This window comes from Haemaphysalis longicornis, unplaced genomic scaffold (assembly GCF_048455015.1).
Source record: "Haemaphysalis longicornis isolate Haplotype H1 unplaced genomic scaffold, Haemaphysalis longicornis Haplotype H1 scaffold_9, whole genome shotgun sequence".
Classification (NCBI taxonomy): Eukaryota; Metazoa; Arthropoda; class Arachnida; order Ixodida; family Ixodidae; genus Haemaphysalis; species Haemaphysalis longicornis.
This window is the reverse complement of record NW_027526460.1, coordinates 75,846,321-75,862,839: the sequence shown is the minus strand read 5'-3', so window position 1 is coordinate 75,862,839 and position 16,519 is coordinate 75,846,321. Positions and strand designations below refer to the sequence as shown.

At 47.0% G+C, this 16,519-nt stretch overlaps 1 protein-coding gene across 5 annotated transcripts in view; it reads right to left on the bottom strand.

Annotated features, from left to right (window-relative positions):
- The window catches only part of LOC144153039 (uncharacterized), a 381,412-nt gene that overhangs the window by 71,908 nt on the left and 292,985 nt on the right, over window positions 1–16,519 (bottom strand). For all 5 annotated transcript variants that reach the window (XR_013319276.1, XM_077684676.1, XM_077684675.1 and 2 more), the window contains exon 3: window positions 6,755–6,882. Coding sequence is in view for 4 of the 5 variants with exons in the window: in XM_077684676.1 (XP_077540802.1) it covers window positions 6,755–6,882 (128 nt within the window). In the remaining variant the exon portion in view is untranslated. The remainder of the gene's footprint in view (window positions 1–6,754; window positions 6,883–16,519) is intronic.

Sequence of the window (16,519 nt, the reverse complement as noted above, 5' to 3'; positions counted from 1 at the left end):
GTGGCTTACTGAGATATCTGGTTTAATTTGTTAGAGCGACCGCCAGATGACTGTATCGACAAGCTCGACATTGCAAAATGTGCCGCCCGCGACACCGGTGAAGCTGGTAACGCACCCGCCGCGTAGAACTGTGCAGAGTTAGTTGGCGCCGCTGTTGAAATTTCGAAAACTGCTACATTCAGACAAAAAAAAAAAAATTCCTTAAAGCGCGCCGCACAAACCGAGGCCGAGAAAATAAGGCCAGGAAGAAAATTCACCGACTACCGTTTCACCTAGAAATGAGTTCGACGCAAGAGTATAGCTTCAATAACACCCTCAGGAATGCCGCTGCGAAAGTCGGTCGGCCTAGGCAATAAAATCGGGAAAAAAAGTCGTACCTCCCGTTCTAATTCAGCTATTCGCAAACACTTTCTAGAAACCGTTTCCGGTGGAAATGCTCAGTAAACATTAACCACACTATCTTACAAGTTTCCTTGGATAACAGTTGTTTATTTTTCGAGCTTAACGCCGACGTACTCCACGCGTGCTGGCTAAGCGCACGTGGACTCACGAGAACCGCGGAATAAAGCGACCAGTGGTGGTCGTACCAGACTAGCACGAATGGTTAAGAGAGGTTCTATTAGTGATGCCTCACTGCTGCTACTGTTTAACGTGATTAAGCTAATACAGGCCTCGTGTCCCTCCAGAACCACGCGGATGGAGTTCTCTTTGGATTCAGTGTAGTCGTTTTATTTTGTTTCGCCGAAGTCGGGTCACGTTTTTGAATCAATTAGGTCGTTTTACATTAGGAAGCTGCAGTACATCTCCAAGACGAAGCTGCGGAAAAGTTCCTTAGATAACATGCAAGTGGAGGAACACTGTTTATGAACAATATAACGGTGTTCACAAGTTCTCTAAAGACTCGAGCAAAAGACGATAACCAACCTTTGCGGTTACGCTACAGCACGAAAAATGCATCAGGTTAAGGGTCTGTTTAGGGCTAGACGCAGAGAATCGGCCAAGAGTATGCGCGCAAACTCAACTATTTGTTCTGTGCCTGGCACACCTACCAAGACGTCGTCACTACTAAAGACCCCGTTTATGAACCTACAGCAATCAGCGCCAACACCGAAAGATTTAACACACTTTCTAAACGAAATGCAGGAAATGCGGAGGCCTTAGGGTAACTTCTTTGCCACTCCCGTCACCTGCCAGGGATTTGATTGTTTTTTTTTGATTGATTGATTGATGCTACCAGGACTTTGATTGATTGATTGATTGATTGATTGATTGATAGTGGCATCCCATTTTTAACGGGGTAATGTCGTATCTTACCAAAAGAACTAATGCATGTCTGGTTTATACTCTTCGTTTAATTATATGACTGCTCTTAGGGCACGCACAAAATACTTTTTTTTTCCTGTTACAGGTGGTAACTGCCCTAGGCAATATTCCCCTCTCTGCTTTTCGTCCACCAGCATTCTAATCTTCTTTTCGTCGCTTCGACTGCCTTGCAAGTTAACTTCCTCTGTGCTAACCTTAAATCCTAGGGCTTCTGGAAGCCGAATATTTCCCTCATGTAGATTTGGATGAATACGCTCACATTCCAACACTATGTGCCGCATAGTTTGTTTCTTTTCCGCAGACCACGCATACCCCATCATTTTCTGTGTACTTCCCCCACAAAGCTCTTGGTTCTCAAGCAACCTGCCCTAGTTACAAAAAGCAAAGCACTGCCCTGGGAATTATCGTAGAAATTTTCCTTTCTGATGTCCAATTTCTCTGTCCTGTACATCTCTAACGACGTTTTAGCTACCTTTTTTCTCTGCATTTATTTGTTTCTATCTGCCCTGCTTCTTTTTTAATTACATTTCCTGTCTTTGATTCTCCACTGTTCTTTCCGTATTTCATCGTCAGCCTTCTATATATATAGTCTTCCTTAGCAACTGCCTGTTCACACTTTACATCTATAGGTACCTAAAAACTTTAGCTGTCCACATACGACGATACATTGATCTCAACCTCCTCTCAAAACATATTTTACTGCGAGCTTCTCGAACTACAAACGAGGCTCAGCCCATATGTCCTTGCACTGCTTCGTTAGTTGCTTTACCATGCGCTCCTAAGGCCAAACGGCCTGCCATTTTCTGGTTCCCTTCAAGGCATGATAGAGCGTCTGATTTTAAGCAGAGTACTGCATTCGCAAGTGTGAGTCCCGGATTCATTAGTCCTTTCCGCATTCCTCTCACTACTTCATATTTGTTATACCCACACAGTGCTCTATGCTTCCTCACAGCTGCGTTTCGCGTTCCTTTATTCTTCAGTTGCTCCTCGTCGGTTCGTAAGGCGTACTGACACGAAATTGTTATGTTCCGTTTTTTTCGCGGCTATAGGTGCGTACGAGCCCACTAATCATAAAATGGCACATTAGATTGTCGAATGCAGAGCAAATAATTACTTACAGCTCCGTTTATTCGTGTCACTTTCGGTTTAGGTGAAGCGAACACCGAGGCAGCCGCCATGACAGGTAGGCGCATTTGGCGTCACTGTTCCCGTCGCACCACAGCAGATGCCGGCCTGGGCGCTTGCGCTTGCGCCAGAACGGCTCGACCGGCCGTAGTCGCACGTGACGTCAGTTACAAAAGCTGTGACGTCATACACAAGGCGGAAGAGCGCTCGCAACAGCACCGCGGCCGCCTTGATACGTAACGGGAGCCCTGACGTCGGCCGTTTGGGTCGAAGCGCAGATGCCGTCAAGAGCTTGCTCGATGGCGCGGATGAGCTTTCTCGTGCGCGCGAGGATAAAAATTGATTTGAAATATGTCCTACTGAACGGTGACGGTTTAAACTTCGTAGCGGGTATCTTCATATACAAAGGAAGCTTGTTACATTGTTATCTGAGCTTTGAAATTTCGTGTCAGTACCCCTTTAAGTTGTTGTCCCCTTCGTTTATAAACACGTCCATATATTTATATTCCTTCACTCTCGGTAATTCGCCATGCAGGATTGACACTACGTCAGCGCTAGTGTCGTTGGAAACCACTATTCGCGATTTGTCAGAGCAAAAATTCAACCCGACGCCTGTGGCTCCCTGACCCCTAATATTTATTAGACTGCATATTGCTCTGGTTGTCAGCTAAAAAAAAAACAATGTTGCTTCCGTATAGCATTCCCGGAATACGCTGCTGCGCCACTTCGCCTTGCCACATACGCGTTAGGTTGAACCCTAATTGACTTTCTTCCAGTTTCTTTTCTAACCCTGACATGTAAAGCATAAACAGTATTTTGCTCAAGGGGCACCCCTGTTTCAGTCCTCGATGGATGTTGACCTTCTGTGCGCATTTATGCCCTTCCCATGTCAGGTGCACTATATTATCTTAAGCACTGCATTAATAAGCTGCAGCTGCTCTTATAGATTGCCAAAAAAAAACTGTATTAACTCGTTATCTAAGCCCCGAGTTTCAGCACCCTCAGCAGCTGCTCTCTGCTAACGTTGTCATATGCCCCTTTAGTGTCCCAGAACGTAATCCATGAGTCTATTCTGAGCTTTCGCAATTTCAATGCTCTGTGTTATCGCGAGCAAATTATCATCCAAGCGCCCGTCTTGTCTAAATCCATTCTGCAGTTCCCCAAGGATTTCATTTTCTTCCATCCATGCTTGAATTTTTGATTTTATCGCCTGCAATGCGAATCTATACGCCACTGACATTACTGCGAGTGGTCTGTGTGGATCAATACTGCCTTTGTTGCCGCTGCCTTTATTACTAAAATCATCCTACTTTCTAGCTAATCCTCCGGTATTTTCTTGGTTTGTATCACCTTATATATTGTCCTCATAAACGATGCCTTACTTTTCGGCCCAAGCAAATTTATCAGCTGCGTTGGTATTCCGTCCAGTCGCACACGTGTAGCTCCACTTGCCCAAATTTTAGAAACACAAAAAGAGACACCGAACGTCCTCATTTACAAGCGCAGCACACCGCAATCCCACGGGCTAAGGGGCAGCCCAGCAAGTAATGATGTCTGCGACACAAACTGACCGCCCACACAAGACACAGCTAAAGCCGCTCGGTCGTCTTCCTCCTCCTGGCTTCTCCCGTGAGGATGCCAGCCTAATGCTAGCCTCAGTCGACCTACTTCTTCCCAAAGTCCTCCACCTCCGCTTCCTATTCCCTGAGCTGCCTCTCTCCCCTTTGCGTAACTGGGAGCAGGTTCGACAGCCATTAATTAAACCGTTAAGTGGAAGGCCGCATCACCGGCGCGCCGAATTCGGAGCGAACCGACTGCACTTCCCTCAAGTCGCAAACAGCCGATTTCCCGGAAACGGCCGCGCGTTCCCTGACAGCCACCCTTTCTCTCTCGCTCTGTCTCCTCGTAGAGACGAGTGCAAATCACTACCGGGATTCCACGCGAGATTTCTCAGGACAGCGTGTTAGATAGGCCTGGTGCGCCCTGGTCGTCGACTTCTCACCACTGCTGTCCGAGAGCTCTCAAAGCTTGATCCTTTTTTACGGGCCAAGTTGGGCCGACTGGACCTAAAAGGACTGTTTTTTTTAATTTTGGGAACATTCAGGAGTGCGGTTTAACTTCGCCGGGAAAGAGTTTGTAAAGTCAGCGTGGGAAGACTCGTCCTCGGGGTAACTGCGCTTTTCCGGTTCAGAAGCTTAGCGTTCCCGTTTGTCGGGGAGAAATTCGGCCGTCTGCGACACAGCGGGGTGGACTGCAGTTGGCCGCATTTCTCGGTGTACAGCGGGATACCTTTTCGAATGCGGCTAAGCGCTGCTATGGGCGGTGATTCGCCGGCTGAGACCAACAGCATGTCAGCTTGTCTTCAGCGCTAGCTGTTTTATAACTGTGCCTGCATAATGCACCGCATTAAGTGATAAGGAGAATGTATAGGGGCAGCTTTACAATCCAGCAGTGAGCGGATATCGGCTCTGCAGCCCGTTATGGCGAATAACTGCTCTGCACTTCGGACAAATTCAGCTTTAATTTTTTGCTCTTTAAAGCAGCCGCCATTTTGTTGCAATGGACAACAACTACAACAAGGACGGTTTTGCGAATATTTTGTACTCATGGTATTTTCCTTTAACAAAAACGCCATTTGTACTCTCCACGCTGGGTGAAGTCCTATAAAAGGAGAACACTTTTCTTGTTCCTTCACGTGTTAACCGAGATGGTAACTGTTCTCAATCGTGTGTGGCGGTTAGTTAAAGGAGATTCCAGCGGAGGAGGTGTTAGGCCTAACTGGCTGAAATGTCACCTCTCATAATAGATAAGTTTTTCTTCCTGAGGCGGGCGCGTTCTGCGGATTAGACTTGAAAATGTACCTCACAATGTGCATATTTGCATATTCACTGTCTGGACGGTTAAAGTAACTGCTGAACAAGTCATCTATGACGGCTGCTGTTGACGTCCCATCTCTTTGCCTGGAAGTGGCGTATGAACACTCGTGTGCATGAATAAAAAATATATCTTTCAGCTTCACGAAACATCAAACGTCACACCATCGGCGGATCATAGCTTATTCGTGCAATAAAGCACGACAAATGCTAAACACGCCCTTAATATACTTCAGACCAAACATGTCGAGTGTGTATCTCTGTACTGACCGTTGTTTACGCTTGAACCTCCTGGTGCGACAGGAAAATAAAAATGGAATAATCCGTATGTTCTCCAGGAACAGTGAGAAGAATATCCGGGCGTCTTGAAACACGCAGGGTGCGGTATAATGCAAGGATTTGGTTTATTGATCGTGCCTGCACCGCCATCTAGTGACGAAACACCACGTCTTCGCGTCTGCCATTTCGGGCTGTTAATAAAACATTTTCTTCTCAGCCCAGACGGCGAGGGCTGCTGTCGACCACCTGAGTACTACGTCTGCTGCCGTCATTTTGCGCACTGTCTCCTTCGCAGACAGCGACCACATTTTGCGAAAAACGAGACACGACTGCTTTGAGTGCACGCCCACGTGAAAAGCTGTTATGACGTCAATTTGAATTGAGGTTAGCCAGCGACACGTCGTTGACAAAACTCGTAATAAAGTACATAATGTTAGAATCATAATTTGACACCCGTATTGCTAGTGCAAGTAAAAATGGCCAGACGGATATGCCCCCACTGATTCTATTTACTGGGCGTGACCGTTACCGCTACATTTACCGCTACAGCAGTAACGGTAATGCCCATAAAGGATTACTATAGTTCATTTTGCAAGTAGCCTGCAGAATAATGGGTGCTTTATGAATAATCCGCCCGTATCAGCGCGTATAACCCACCATAACATCATACAGTGACAGGCTGACGAAAAGCGACCATCGGCGTCAGGGCCTGCAACCTTTAGTACTGAAGAGTACGTTATACTAAGGGTTGTTCGTTTTCGGGTTTTATTTTTTTACACGACAGTGGTTTATGCCGCGACACCCCAAGATTTCACTGACGTCATATCCGTCACGGAAATGACGCCAGCACACCTTTGCTGAAGCGACCCGCCAGCAGGACGTCGCTCGCCAAGCACACCCAAACACAGCCGCCGACTCGCAAATCGTGCTAAGCTGCAGATTTCGCTGCACATTTTGCTTTCGTGTTTTACGGATTCCTATGGCAGAGGAATCAACCACAGTTTTTTTTTTTTGACAGAACACCATAACTCCCGCTCAGAAAGTTTTCGCTTTAAAAGTTAAAGGTTGAGTGAGTATCGTTTGGAGCCCTCTATTCAGCACGGCTCTCTGTTTTTCATCCAGTGGCGCAAGTTCGCCAACGCCACAACGCTCACCTTCTTCCGAAACTCGGCGGGGATGCCGTCTGGTAGTCGGACCACGATCTTGGTGGCGTCCATCCACTGCGCGAAGCCGGACTCGCCACGGCCGGGCTCCAGGCTGAAACGCATCCGTGTATCCACGCCTGCGTCGAGAGGAAAGAAAGAAAGAAAGAAACGTCAGGCACCACCACTAGCCGCAAGAAAAAAATCCAAAACTTTCCGCATTTGATATGCGAAAAAGCAAGAACTAAAAGAAATGGCGCCGCTTGCGATAGTGGCGCAAGGCTGGAGAAACAACAGAACTGGTGGCTTCTCTCCCTTCGCCGGAGACTGGCTGTTGCACCTAACATGAATTTCCGAACTTGTCGAAAGTTCTCCATGACTGGCAGGCGCGGGTCTTTTTGTCCGCAAGCTTTCACATCTCTCTCAAAGTGGACCGCGTTAGCACGCCCTAGAACACGCGGCAACCGCCTTCGCGAACTCGGCTTCTGTAGCGCGAACTCGGCGTCGGTGCTCTCTGGAGACGTGGGGCCGCTCCGGCCCCCAGCTTCAAAAGGAACTCGTGACTCGAGCGGCTGAAGTCGTCGCGACACTGAAGGTCGCGCCCACCGCGCCATAATCCTTTATGTCAATAAAGGTTATTTCTCTCTCTCTCTCTCTCTCTCTCTCTCTCTCTCTCTCTCAGGAGCGAACACACGTGAACTGACGACGAGAACAGCACGTGAGAGGGCACGCCAGGAATGCTGGGCAGAGTGTTCTCAAATGTCGAGCTGGCCGACACCGGGCGCTCCTCACCAGGCGCGCGTTCACGTGCGATCGGTATTTTTATTGGTATTTTTGCGAGCTCCTCACGTGGTGCACGCCCATGCGCAAGCCTGGACGATGAAGGGGCGCCCCTCACGAGGCACACGTGAGCGATCATGGTAACGCTTGACGGCTGAACTAAAAGCTTAAACAGCTCTGTTAAAATTTCTTGGGATGCTTCAATCTTCTTACGTGTTTCGACGGCGAAAGCCCGGGATAATTTTGTGACGGGTATCTCTTATACACATGTCCCCACGTCGATACAGTGGCCACGCTATTTTTTAATGCTCATATTTCACTCTAATGCATCTTAATTCACCCCGATTCATCTTAGTCCGTCATAGTCTCTCCTTACCAATCATTACTAATGATCGCTAAGCAATCATCAATAAACTTTGGCAAATATCGACAATCTCTAATACAAGGCCAGCATGATATTGTTCGCTTTTGAACTTCATTGGGTTCACTCAAGGGTCAAACGAGGTCATTCCAGGTCAACATCCCAATGGGAGTTTAGCCTCAATAATTTGGGCCAAATTCCCGGTGTGTCGTCGGGACCGACAAATGGGTGACACTGAACAGCCATCGCATTTCGAACTACAATTTTGGCGCCATTTTAGATAACGTGAGGCAGAAGGGGTAAGGTGACGGAGGAAGCGCTCGCATCCTCCGTAGAGATGCCCTAGAAATGCGCGTAACACACGCCGTACACGGTTTCCTCGCCCCCTGTTTAGCTTACCCCTTTCCCGAACCTGCTCCCAGATGCATGGCGGCGACAGCAAACCTCCCAAGCCAAACACACGCTGAACACGCTCGCCACGTGCGTTTATCGATTCCTCAAGCGCGTTCCCACGTAGAGGTGGACAAAATCCTGCACTCAATCTCAGAAACTGGTTGCAGCCCGGTGAAAGGTAATATATGAGCTTTAAACTAATTAGGGCAACTAGTGCTTGTCTCTTGAACAATTGCGACGCGCCGTTAGGTCCGCTATGCCGTGTATTCGTAATCGCTTACCAAGTGCTCTAACCGCAGGGGCTGCCCCATATGTCTTCATTAAAAGTGCAGCCGGGGCGGATTTCTCGAAAGATATCATCCAGTCACTACGAAAACGGTGCCTTGGGCGGGAGCTGATGGTGCGAGCATATGCAGTGCACAGCTAAATTTTGTGTTGGACTCTTGATAAAAACACGTACTATTGATGTCTTCGTTTTGTGCGAGCAGTCACTAGTCTGCCCGTACCCCATCTCGCCCTCCCCCTCCCCCCTCCCCCCCCCCCCCCCCCCCCCCAAAAAAAAAAAGGTTACCGAAAAGCGAGAGAGATGAAAACGGTGATAACCGGAAATGGAAGGAGAAAAAGTGAAGCGCGCGTTTAAGTGATATACTGCTATGGTTTCGGCATTTATTTCGAACATTTTTCCAACCTGAAAGGTCCATTTTGAAGAAAATTCCATAGACGACGACGGCGCAAATTTGAGTCTCTCTCGGGCCGAGTGCTGGGACAGGTCGTTGCCAGAAAACGTACGCGGTGTTCCGTCCAGCTTGTAAAGCTGTGCACCGAAAAAAGAACGGCAAAAAATAGCGCTTCCACTAGTTTGCAAGGCGTGTGAATTCAGCAAGCTCCGAGAGAGTTCCACTTCCCGGTTTATTCAAAAGAAGCCCGCGCCGACGACGCGAAGGCACTTTCCCCTGTAAAGCGTGTTTTGCCACTGAAAGAGTCGTTTGCAGGAAAAGCCATTCACGGTCGGCGGTGGCCGTGAATACAAAAAGAGGGCGTCCGTCGACGGGAAGCGCAATGAAAAGATTGGAATAACTCTAGGTGGTGGCCGCTGGCTTCTCACACTGTGAGTACATATATAATTTTTTCGTAATGAAAAAAAAAATATTTTTAGTTGCCCTCGGCATTTTGCCGTCACATACAACGGTATTGAAAGCGCCCTGAATTTTCCTGGAAGGATTCACCTAATGTAAAACGGCGTAGGTTCCAGTCTCTCTTTGAGTTGAGAGTACGCTTCCAAGCACGTACTACTCGGCTTCTGTTTGTGATTTCAGTTTGAAAGTTGCCGGTGAAGCCCAATTCGGAGCAGACTTCAAAGCCCGTTGTCGTTCTAATTCCGAAAATTAGTCGCCTATATAAAACTTCGACCAAAACTTCTATTGCCATCTTATATTTAGATAATCCATCAGAATAAATACAAATACTTGGGGCCAAAGAGTATAATTTCACGTCGTTTTAGCATGAATTATAACAGAGTATGTAGGTAAAAATATGCAAGGGAGACCTAAGTTTGCCTATGTGTGAAGTTTTGTAACCATAGCACCTTCAAACTAACAAGCACACGCTATGTATCCAATCTTTCACGGACATACACACTGCTCCAGGGTCATTGCAGCTGCATTTCGTGTAAAATGGTAAAAACAAAGGGGCCCTGCAACACTTCTCCTAATTTTTTTCCAAATCATGAATTCCTTTAGAACGTAGTCACCAAGCGCGCACCATGTATTCAGAATAGGGGCCACAAAGTAAGTACTTCAGTTAAAAACTATCGTCTTACGCCCATCAAAAAACTTAAAAAGCTCGCGCCCGAAACATTTCTTTCTTTCTTTCTTTCTTTCTTTCTTTCTTTCTTTCTTTCTTTCTTTCTTTCTTTCTTCTCTTCTTTCTTTCTTTCTTTCTTTCTTTCTTTCTTTCTTTCTTTCTTTCTTTCTTTCCGGATATTGGCGTTGTTTGCAAGATAAAATTCTTGCGATGCCGCTGTTATTGGTCACCTTCCTTTCTGTTGAAGGTATAAACGCACTGGATGTCCACTTTAAAGAAAATCGCAACAAATGCAAATACACGAACTGGAAGGCGTATCTACTACAACCAACCAATCACGCAGTGCCACTCCGCGTTGCTTATAACAGTAGCTTTCCCAGTGCTTTGCCCAAAAGCGTTGCCCAGAAATCGGGCCAAATCAAATTAGATCGAATCATTTGTTAATTTGTTACTGTTTTTTAGCTTTCAGGCCGAGAGGAGCGAAAAAAGTTTCTGTTTTTTGGTGAATTTGAGCGAACGTGAAAAGCGCCTAGGCATACACAACCCCCCTCCCCACTTGCCCAAGTCCGAGGCTACGGGCTCCACTCCCCCTCCCCTCATCCAGCGCATTTTACAGCTCGGAGATCGAACGCCGCTTCTACGGCGCTGGAAGCAACCAGCGAACAATACGCGTCCTTGGGCCAGCCACGAGGAAAGATGAAAATGCCAGCCCAGCAACGTCGTTCCCGTAACGAAGTAGCGCCGATCGAGTCAGGCCAGACAGGGTTCTTCGCGGCTCGCCGCCCTGATGGCCTGCCATCTTTCGCGCCCGAGAGACAGCCGCGGCTTTCGCCGTAAACTGCTCCACTTAGATAAATGAAGGATCGGCTGCCCGAGACCACGCGAGGTGGCCCGCTCTCGGCGTCAATTACTCGGAACCTGCGGGCAGCTCTCCATCGATATGCCCGGCCGAGACGCTGGCCGCGGTTAAGCGGCTGCATTGCGGCCAAGGTGTGGCCGTAAACGTACGCGTGATGAACGAGAGCGATTCGAATGCGGCGGCGAGAGTCGTAGCCGGAGGAGAACCGACGCCGTAAAACGGACGGTGGCCGCTTCAAACGCGCATTTCCCGCGCTGCATGCGCGATAAAGTTGATTAAACAGTAGGGTAGGGGTAAACAATAATTCATGCTCAGGATACGCGGCGAGGAAAATGGAACGTGATGAAATATAGCTCGCAATAAAAACTCCATAAGTCCCGCGATGGGGGCGCCAGAATTCGGATAACCTCACTGGAACAAGTATGTAGGAGGGAAGAGATTCGGATGGGCCCCTCATGCGGGGGAGTACGTGCGGTACGGGCAGTATGCAGCTCGTCCGATATTTCGTGTGGTCGATACGGTGGGTAGCAATCGCCTTCTTCCTCAATCTCCCCGTCCGGCCGGCCCTATCTATCTGCCACCTTACAACGCCGTGTATTTGTAGGTTGAGGCGAAGGCGCCAGTACACAGAGTCTTAAGGAAAGCGTTGAAGGTATGATTGATTTCAAACTGGATTAAGACGTCGCTAATCTTTCGACTTTTTCTAATGCTCACGTCGAACAAAAATAACTACTATAATATACGAATGGTAACGCTGGGTGGCGGAGACTACCTTCTGGAACCATTTTCGTGGCGCAGATTGGCAATGTTTCTGTCCGTCATCAAGGTCATGGTTATTATTAAGAATGTTGTTGTTTTTAATAAAGCTCCGTTTAGTAACGATGGTGGTGGCAAATGTGACCCAACCTGACAAAGTTACTTATCTGTTTAGGTGGCAGTTATTCACCCTTTCCGCTGCCTGTGGTGTGCATTGTAATATATTTCTTGCTCCACTTTATGACACGCCGAGCTTAAGCAAAGAGCCACAAATTGAGTGAGTTTTATCCTTCGAACTATTACAGCAACAAAATAAGCGTTTTTTCGCGGCCGGGCCGCCTTACCAGCTAGGTCACAAATTTCACTTTCAGTATTACACAGAACACAGCTTGTCTACTCAACCATGCGCACCGGTCATTTTACGCTACATTTGCGTTGCGTATGCGAAAAGACGACGGTAAATCACGTCCCTTCCACCCGGCCCAGCTAAGTAGCATTGATATGACTGCTTGAAAGAAGCAATATTAAGGAGAAAGCCGGCGTCTGTGCAGGGACGAGAGAATGCTGATTGGTTGGTAGGGTCATGACGCGGATCACGGGGACGAGCGGGAATTTTCTGTCCGTCGCGGAGTTCGCCGCGTGGCGCTGCCATCGTGACGTCATGGTTTTTGAGTGGACAACGCGTGTTCCGCCGTAAGGCCCCCATCATGCATTCAGAAGAGGAGACGTGGGTGATAATTGCGGTGCCCTCTATCTGTGTGCGGCGCTTTCTTTATATGTCGTCTTCTACGAGTGAGAATGGCGATTTCAGTTCCGTATACGCAAGCTTCTGCTCGACTACCGCGTTTGAGCTTGAAAGCGAAGCTTAAAAGGACTGTGAAGACAAAATAAAACTTTGCTTCATTAAGAAGACTGCTTTGTGCTGATAACAAAGATACCAATTTTATCAAAAACTTCAAAAAAATTAGAGATAAAAAAAAAGAACACACGAAGCAGTGGCGACGCCGCAGGAACTTTCGGCGATCTCTCTATGTCGTCACAGAATCTTGTTTGTGCAACTGGAGACTGCTGACGAAAGCCATAGCCAAGAAGCATGTCTGGGGGATTGTTGGGGGGGCCACTAGTTCCGCTTGACCGTATCACTTGAAGGCTAACGTGCAGACAACACACTGATGACGACGTTTTTTTAGTGTCGGCCCGCATACGTAACTCCTACCTATTTCACGTCACTGCAACGCAAAATTTAAAGGTTCTTCGATATTTTGGCACTTTTTCAAATAAAAAAAACGTCTTTTGTGGCTAGAACGAAGCTGAGAAAGTTTCCAAAGGATGATTCTTTTCAAAAACAAAGTTGCATTTTGTCTCCGCGGAACCTTTATGCGCACGTTAGGGTGGAGTTATTTAGCAATCTCTACAAGCTATCACAAAATTGTAGTGCTCACTCAGTTGTTTTAGATGGACAAACAATTCAGATGAAACCTGTTTAATTCAAATGATATTTATCCGGCGCCGTGTGGTGTCACAAAAAGGGAGAAAAATAAGGAAATGCGCTGGTATGGAGCTCCGCATTGGAGAACTATACATTCGGGCGTTAAAACGAATGAGTGTCGTATAGCTTGCATATGCCGTTACGGACGGTGCGAGCGAGTTGGGGCGCATTTCTTGACTTCCTGGTTGCGCGCAGAGCACAAGTACTTTGTCACGTAAAATGACTATTTTTGCGAGTATAAAGCGCTTTATAGCTGCGTGGACTCTTCAAATGGAATAAAATAGCGGGGAGTAACGCGCCGACGTCTTAAAAAGCAATAAAGTTCCTCATAAAGTTGAAAATTTAGTTTATCTGTTGCGTTATTACTACCCACGGTATGCCTTCCAAAAAACGAATATTTGCTGCTTCCGTACTTGCCATTCATACCTTCCGCGTCCTCTTTTGTTTAGGAAAGTACGTTTCGACTTAAAGCCTTTTTTTGCGAGCAATAACAACGACTCTCCTGAAACATAGGCCTTGTTTTTAGAATGACGGCAATCGATTTAGATGCGTTTGAAGACCTCGCGTAAAAAACAAATGAAATGAGTGCGTTGCTCCATATATGGTTAATGCATCTCTTCTTCACTGCTTGGATGATAAAAAAAAAACACTTCAAGTTCGTGAGGTATCACCTTATTCAGAAATAGAAGAAATTATTACCGTCGCTAACCACTCAGTAGAGTTCAACTTGGCTGGTAGAATTATTAATGACGACGTACAGAAAAAAAATGATCCCCTTTTTTTTGCTGTGCAACATTTTACAGGCCCAGTCTGCTTTTTTACATGAAATATACACTGAATAATTAAACATAAAAAACTATCAATTTGGAACAGTCGGCAGGATGGCACGCTGCACACTCCGGTTGGAAACTTTGCATATTATGATTAAAGAAAAGTGGCTCAAATGTAGCCGTCCAACCACGATGGGCGAGTGAATCCTCTTGTGTTCTTAAACGTCATTTATTATTCCTCCGTTCGACAAACAACTGGAAACTCAGCTATTTGTTCGAATATACAGCGTTCGCGCATTTCATCGCGCCACACTCCACGTGGACTCAGAAGAGAAGAGAAAGAAAAGATCACAAGGCTGGCATATAAACACAAGACGCACTTGGAACAAACTTGAGAGCGGAAAATTCACAGGGTCTCTTATGTTACGCCTAAGGCGCCCTGAAGGCGAAAGCGTGAATAGCGATGCATTAAAGACATACAAACGATTTGCTTTGTTTCCCATTCTCCTCTTCCGCATTCATGTCGACCATCGGCATACCTTTATTCTTTTTTTATAGGTAGTTCCTGAAACACTGTGCGTACGCGGAGAGAATCGCGTCGACAAAAAAAAAAATTTTAATCTTACGGCAAAGCCAACTTTCTGGTGGATGCTCGGTAGTTCTGTATTTAATGTAGGTCTCTTGAAAAAAAATAATCCTTCGGAAGTTGGCCTCTAGGAGGAATTTATTAGGACTTGATTGCTGGCTAGTTGATTCATGATGTACGAAAGAATAAGTTCGCGCAGAAGACGAGGACTAAGAGACGAGAGGACAGGACGAGCGCTCGTCCTGTGCTCTCGTCTCTTAGTCCTCGTCTTCTGCGCAAACTTATTCTTTCGTACATGAGGAATTTATGCTTGTGCCAAATCCTATTTACTCGTCGTTATTATGTGGCTCGCAGTGAAGGTGCACACGTTGCAGAATTCCCGTCTGTTGTCAATACGCGGCCACCTACGGAGGGAGTAGGGTTACAGAAAACGGCTGTCACTGTTGTTATACCGGAACCATTCGAAAAAGAAAATATGTGGCAATTATCCGCTAGGACAACTCTAACATTACGCAGAGTTTACTTACAATTCATAATTAAGTAGTTCACAGTGAAGTACCAAATGTTCTAGAATTCCCATATGCTCTCAATACATGGACTTGTAGGGGAGGGATACACAAGGCCCCATGTTTGTCGCCTAGAACCAAACTATAGTCCATCCAAGTTTCAGTCAGCGAAATATAGGAAGCGTACGCAATTGCGAATTGCAAAAGAACGTGTTTTGTTTTGTGCACTCTTTGGACTGCGCCCAGCTTCGCTGGTCATCCTTCTTGTGCGAAATGCGAACTAAGAACTGAAACTGATCATACTATATATATACCCCTTCCAATCCCCACCCCAACCACCCCCTCATTGGCCTTCCTTTCAAATAAAAGCTTCAAATAACTCTTCACAGTGTGGAAAGGGCCCTGATTTTCTTTCGGCTAGACTTAACTTACCGGCCACCGTTGTAATGACGTCCACCCCAAACTCACTCTGTCATCCATTTTTTATACTTTAATTAGTCGCTCAGCTTATGTAGCTTCGCTTTTTGTATGTTTATTAGTTTGGCTGCATTCTTTCGCTGTATTCGCCTGCCGCGTATTGCCGTGGGCGACCCCCTCTCACTACAGCGGGTTATAAGCTCGCTCTATGGAGCGCCGCCTGCTATGGTACGTTTCCGGAGAAAAATCTTTTTTTACACGGTGGTGACCGTTTGCACTCAAAGACGGTGAAGGTTGGATGAACGATGAGACGTGTAAGACTTCCTCCTTAAAAAAACTCCCACCTCCCCTCGCGGGAACCCCTGTGTAGATGCGGCGTTTAGGGGGTTCACGTTGCAGCGTTGGACAGCGGAGGAACGGGCGCTGGAACGATGGAGCGGAGCGGGGCAGGCACCGCGTTTTATAGCGCGCATAACGGTGAGGGGACGCGCCGGCGCCAGTGCGTCTGCCGCGACTATGACGCAACACAATCCAACATAATCCACTTTAATCCAATCTAATCCAATCCAATCCAAATACAATACAATCCTATTCAATCCAAGCCAAGCCAAGCCAAGCAAACCAAGCAAAGCCATCCGAATCCAATCTAATGCCCCTCGGGAGAGAGGGGCATCGGAGAGGAGAGGGGGTGAGCAGCGGAGAGCGCAGCTCGCGCGGCGAGGAGAATGGGGGAGGGGCGGACGCCGACGACGCCGGATGCAGGGGACAAGGCGAGTGAATGAGATGCAGTCGCATCTAATAAATTACAATTCGTCCGACTAGGCAGTGACAGCGCAAATTTTTGACATCCACGTCCTGCGGTCGGCCATAAACATGAAAAGCTGTGAGAAGGCTCTACAAACGCATACAATAAACTGAATTTACGATACTTCATTGGTTACCCTGGCCCTGTACGCCTGCCTTCACTCGCCCTGACTACGAATAAAAAGAATTAGTATTAGAAACGCGGCCAATATTTTATCTGAAAAAATTGTCTTTGTTGGTTACGAAATGCTAG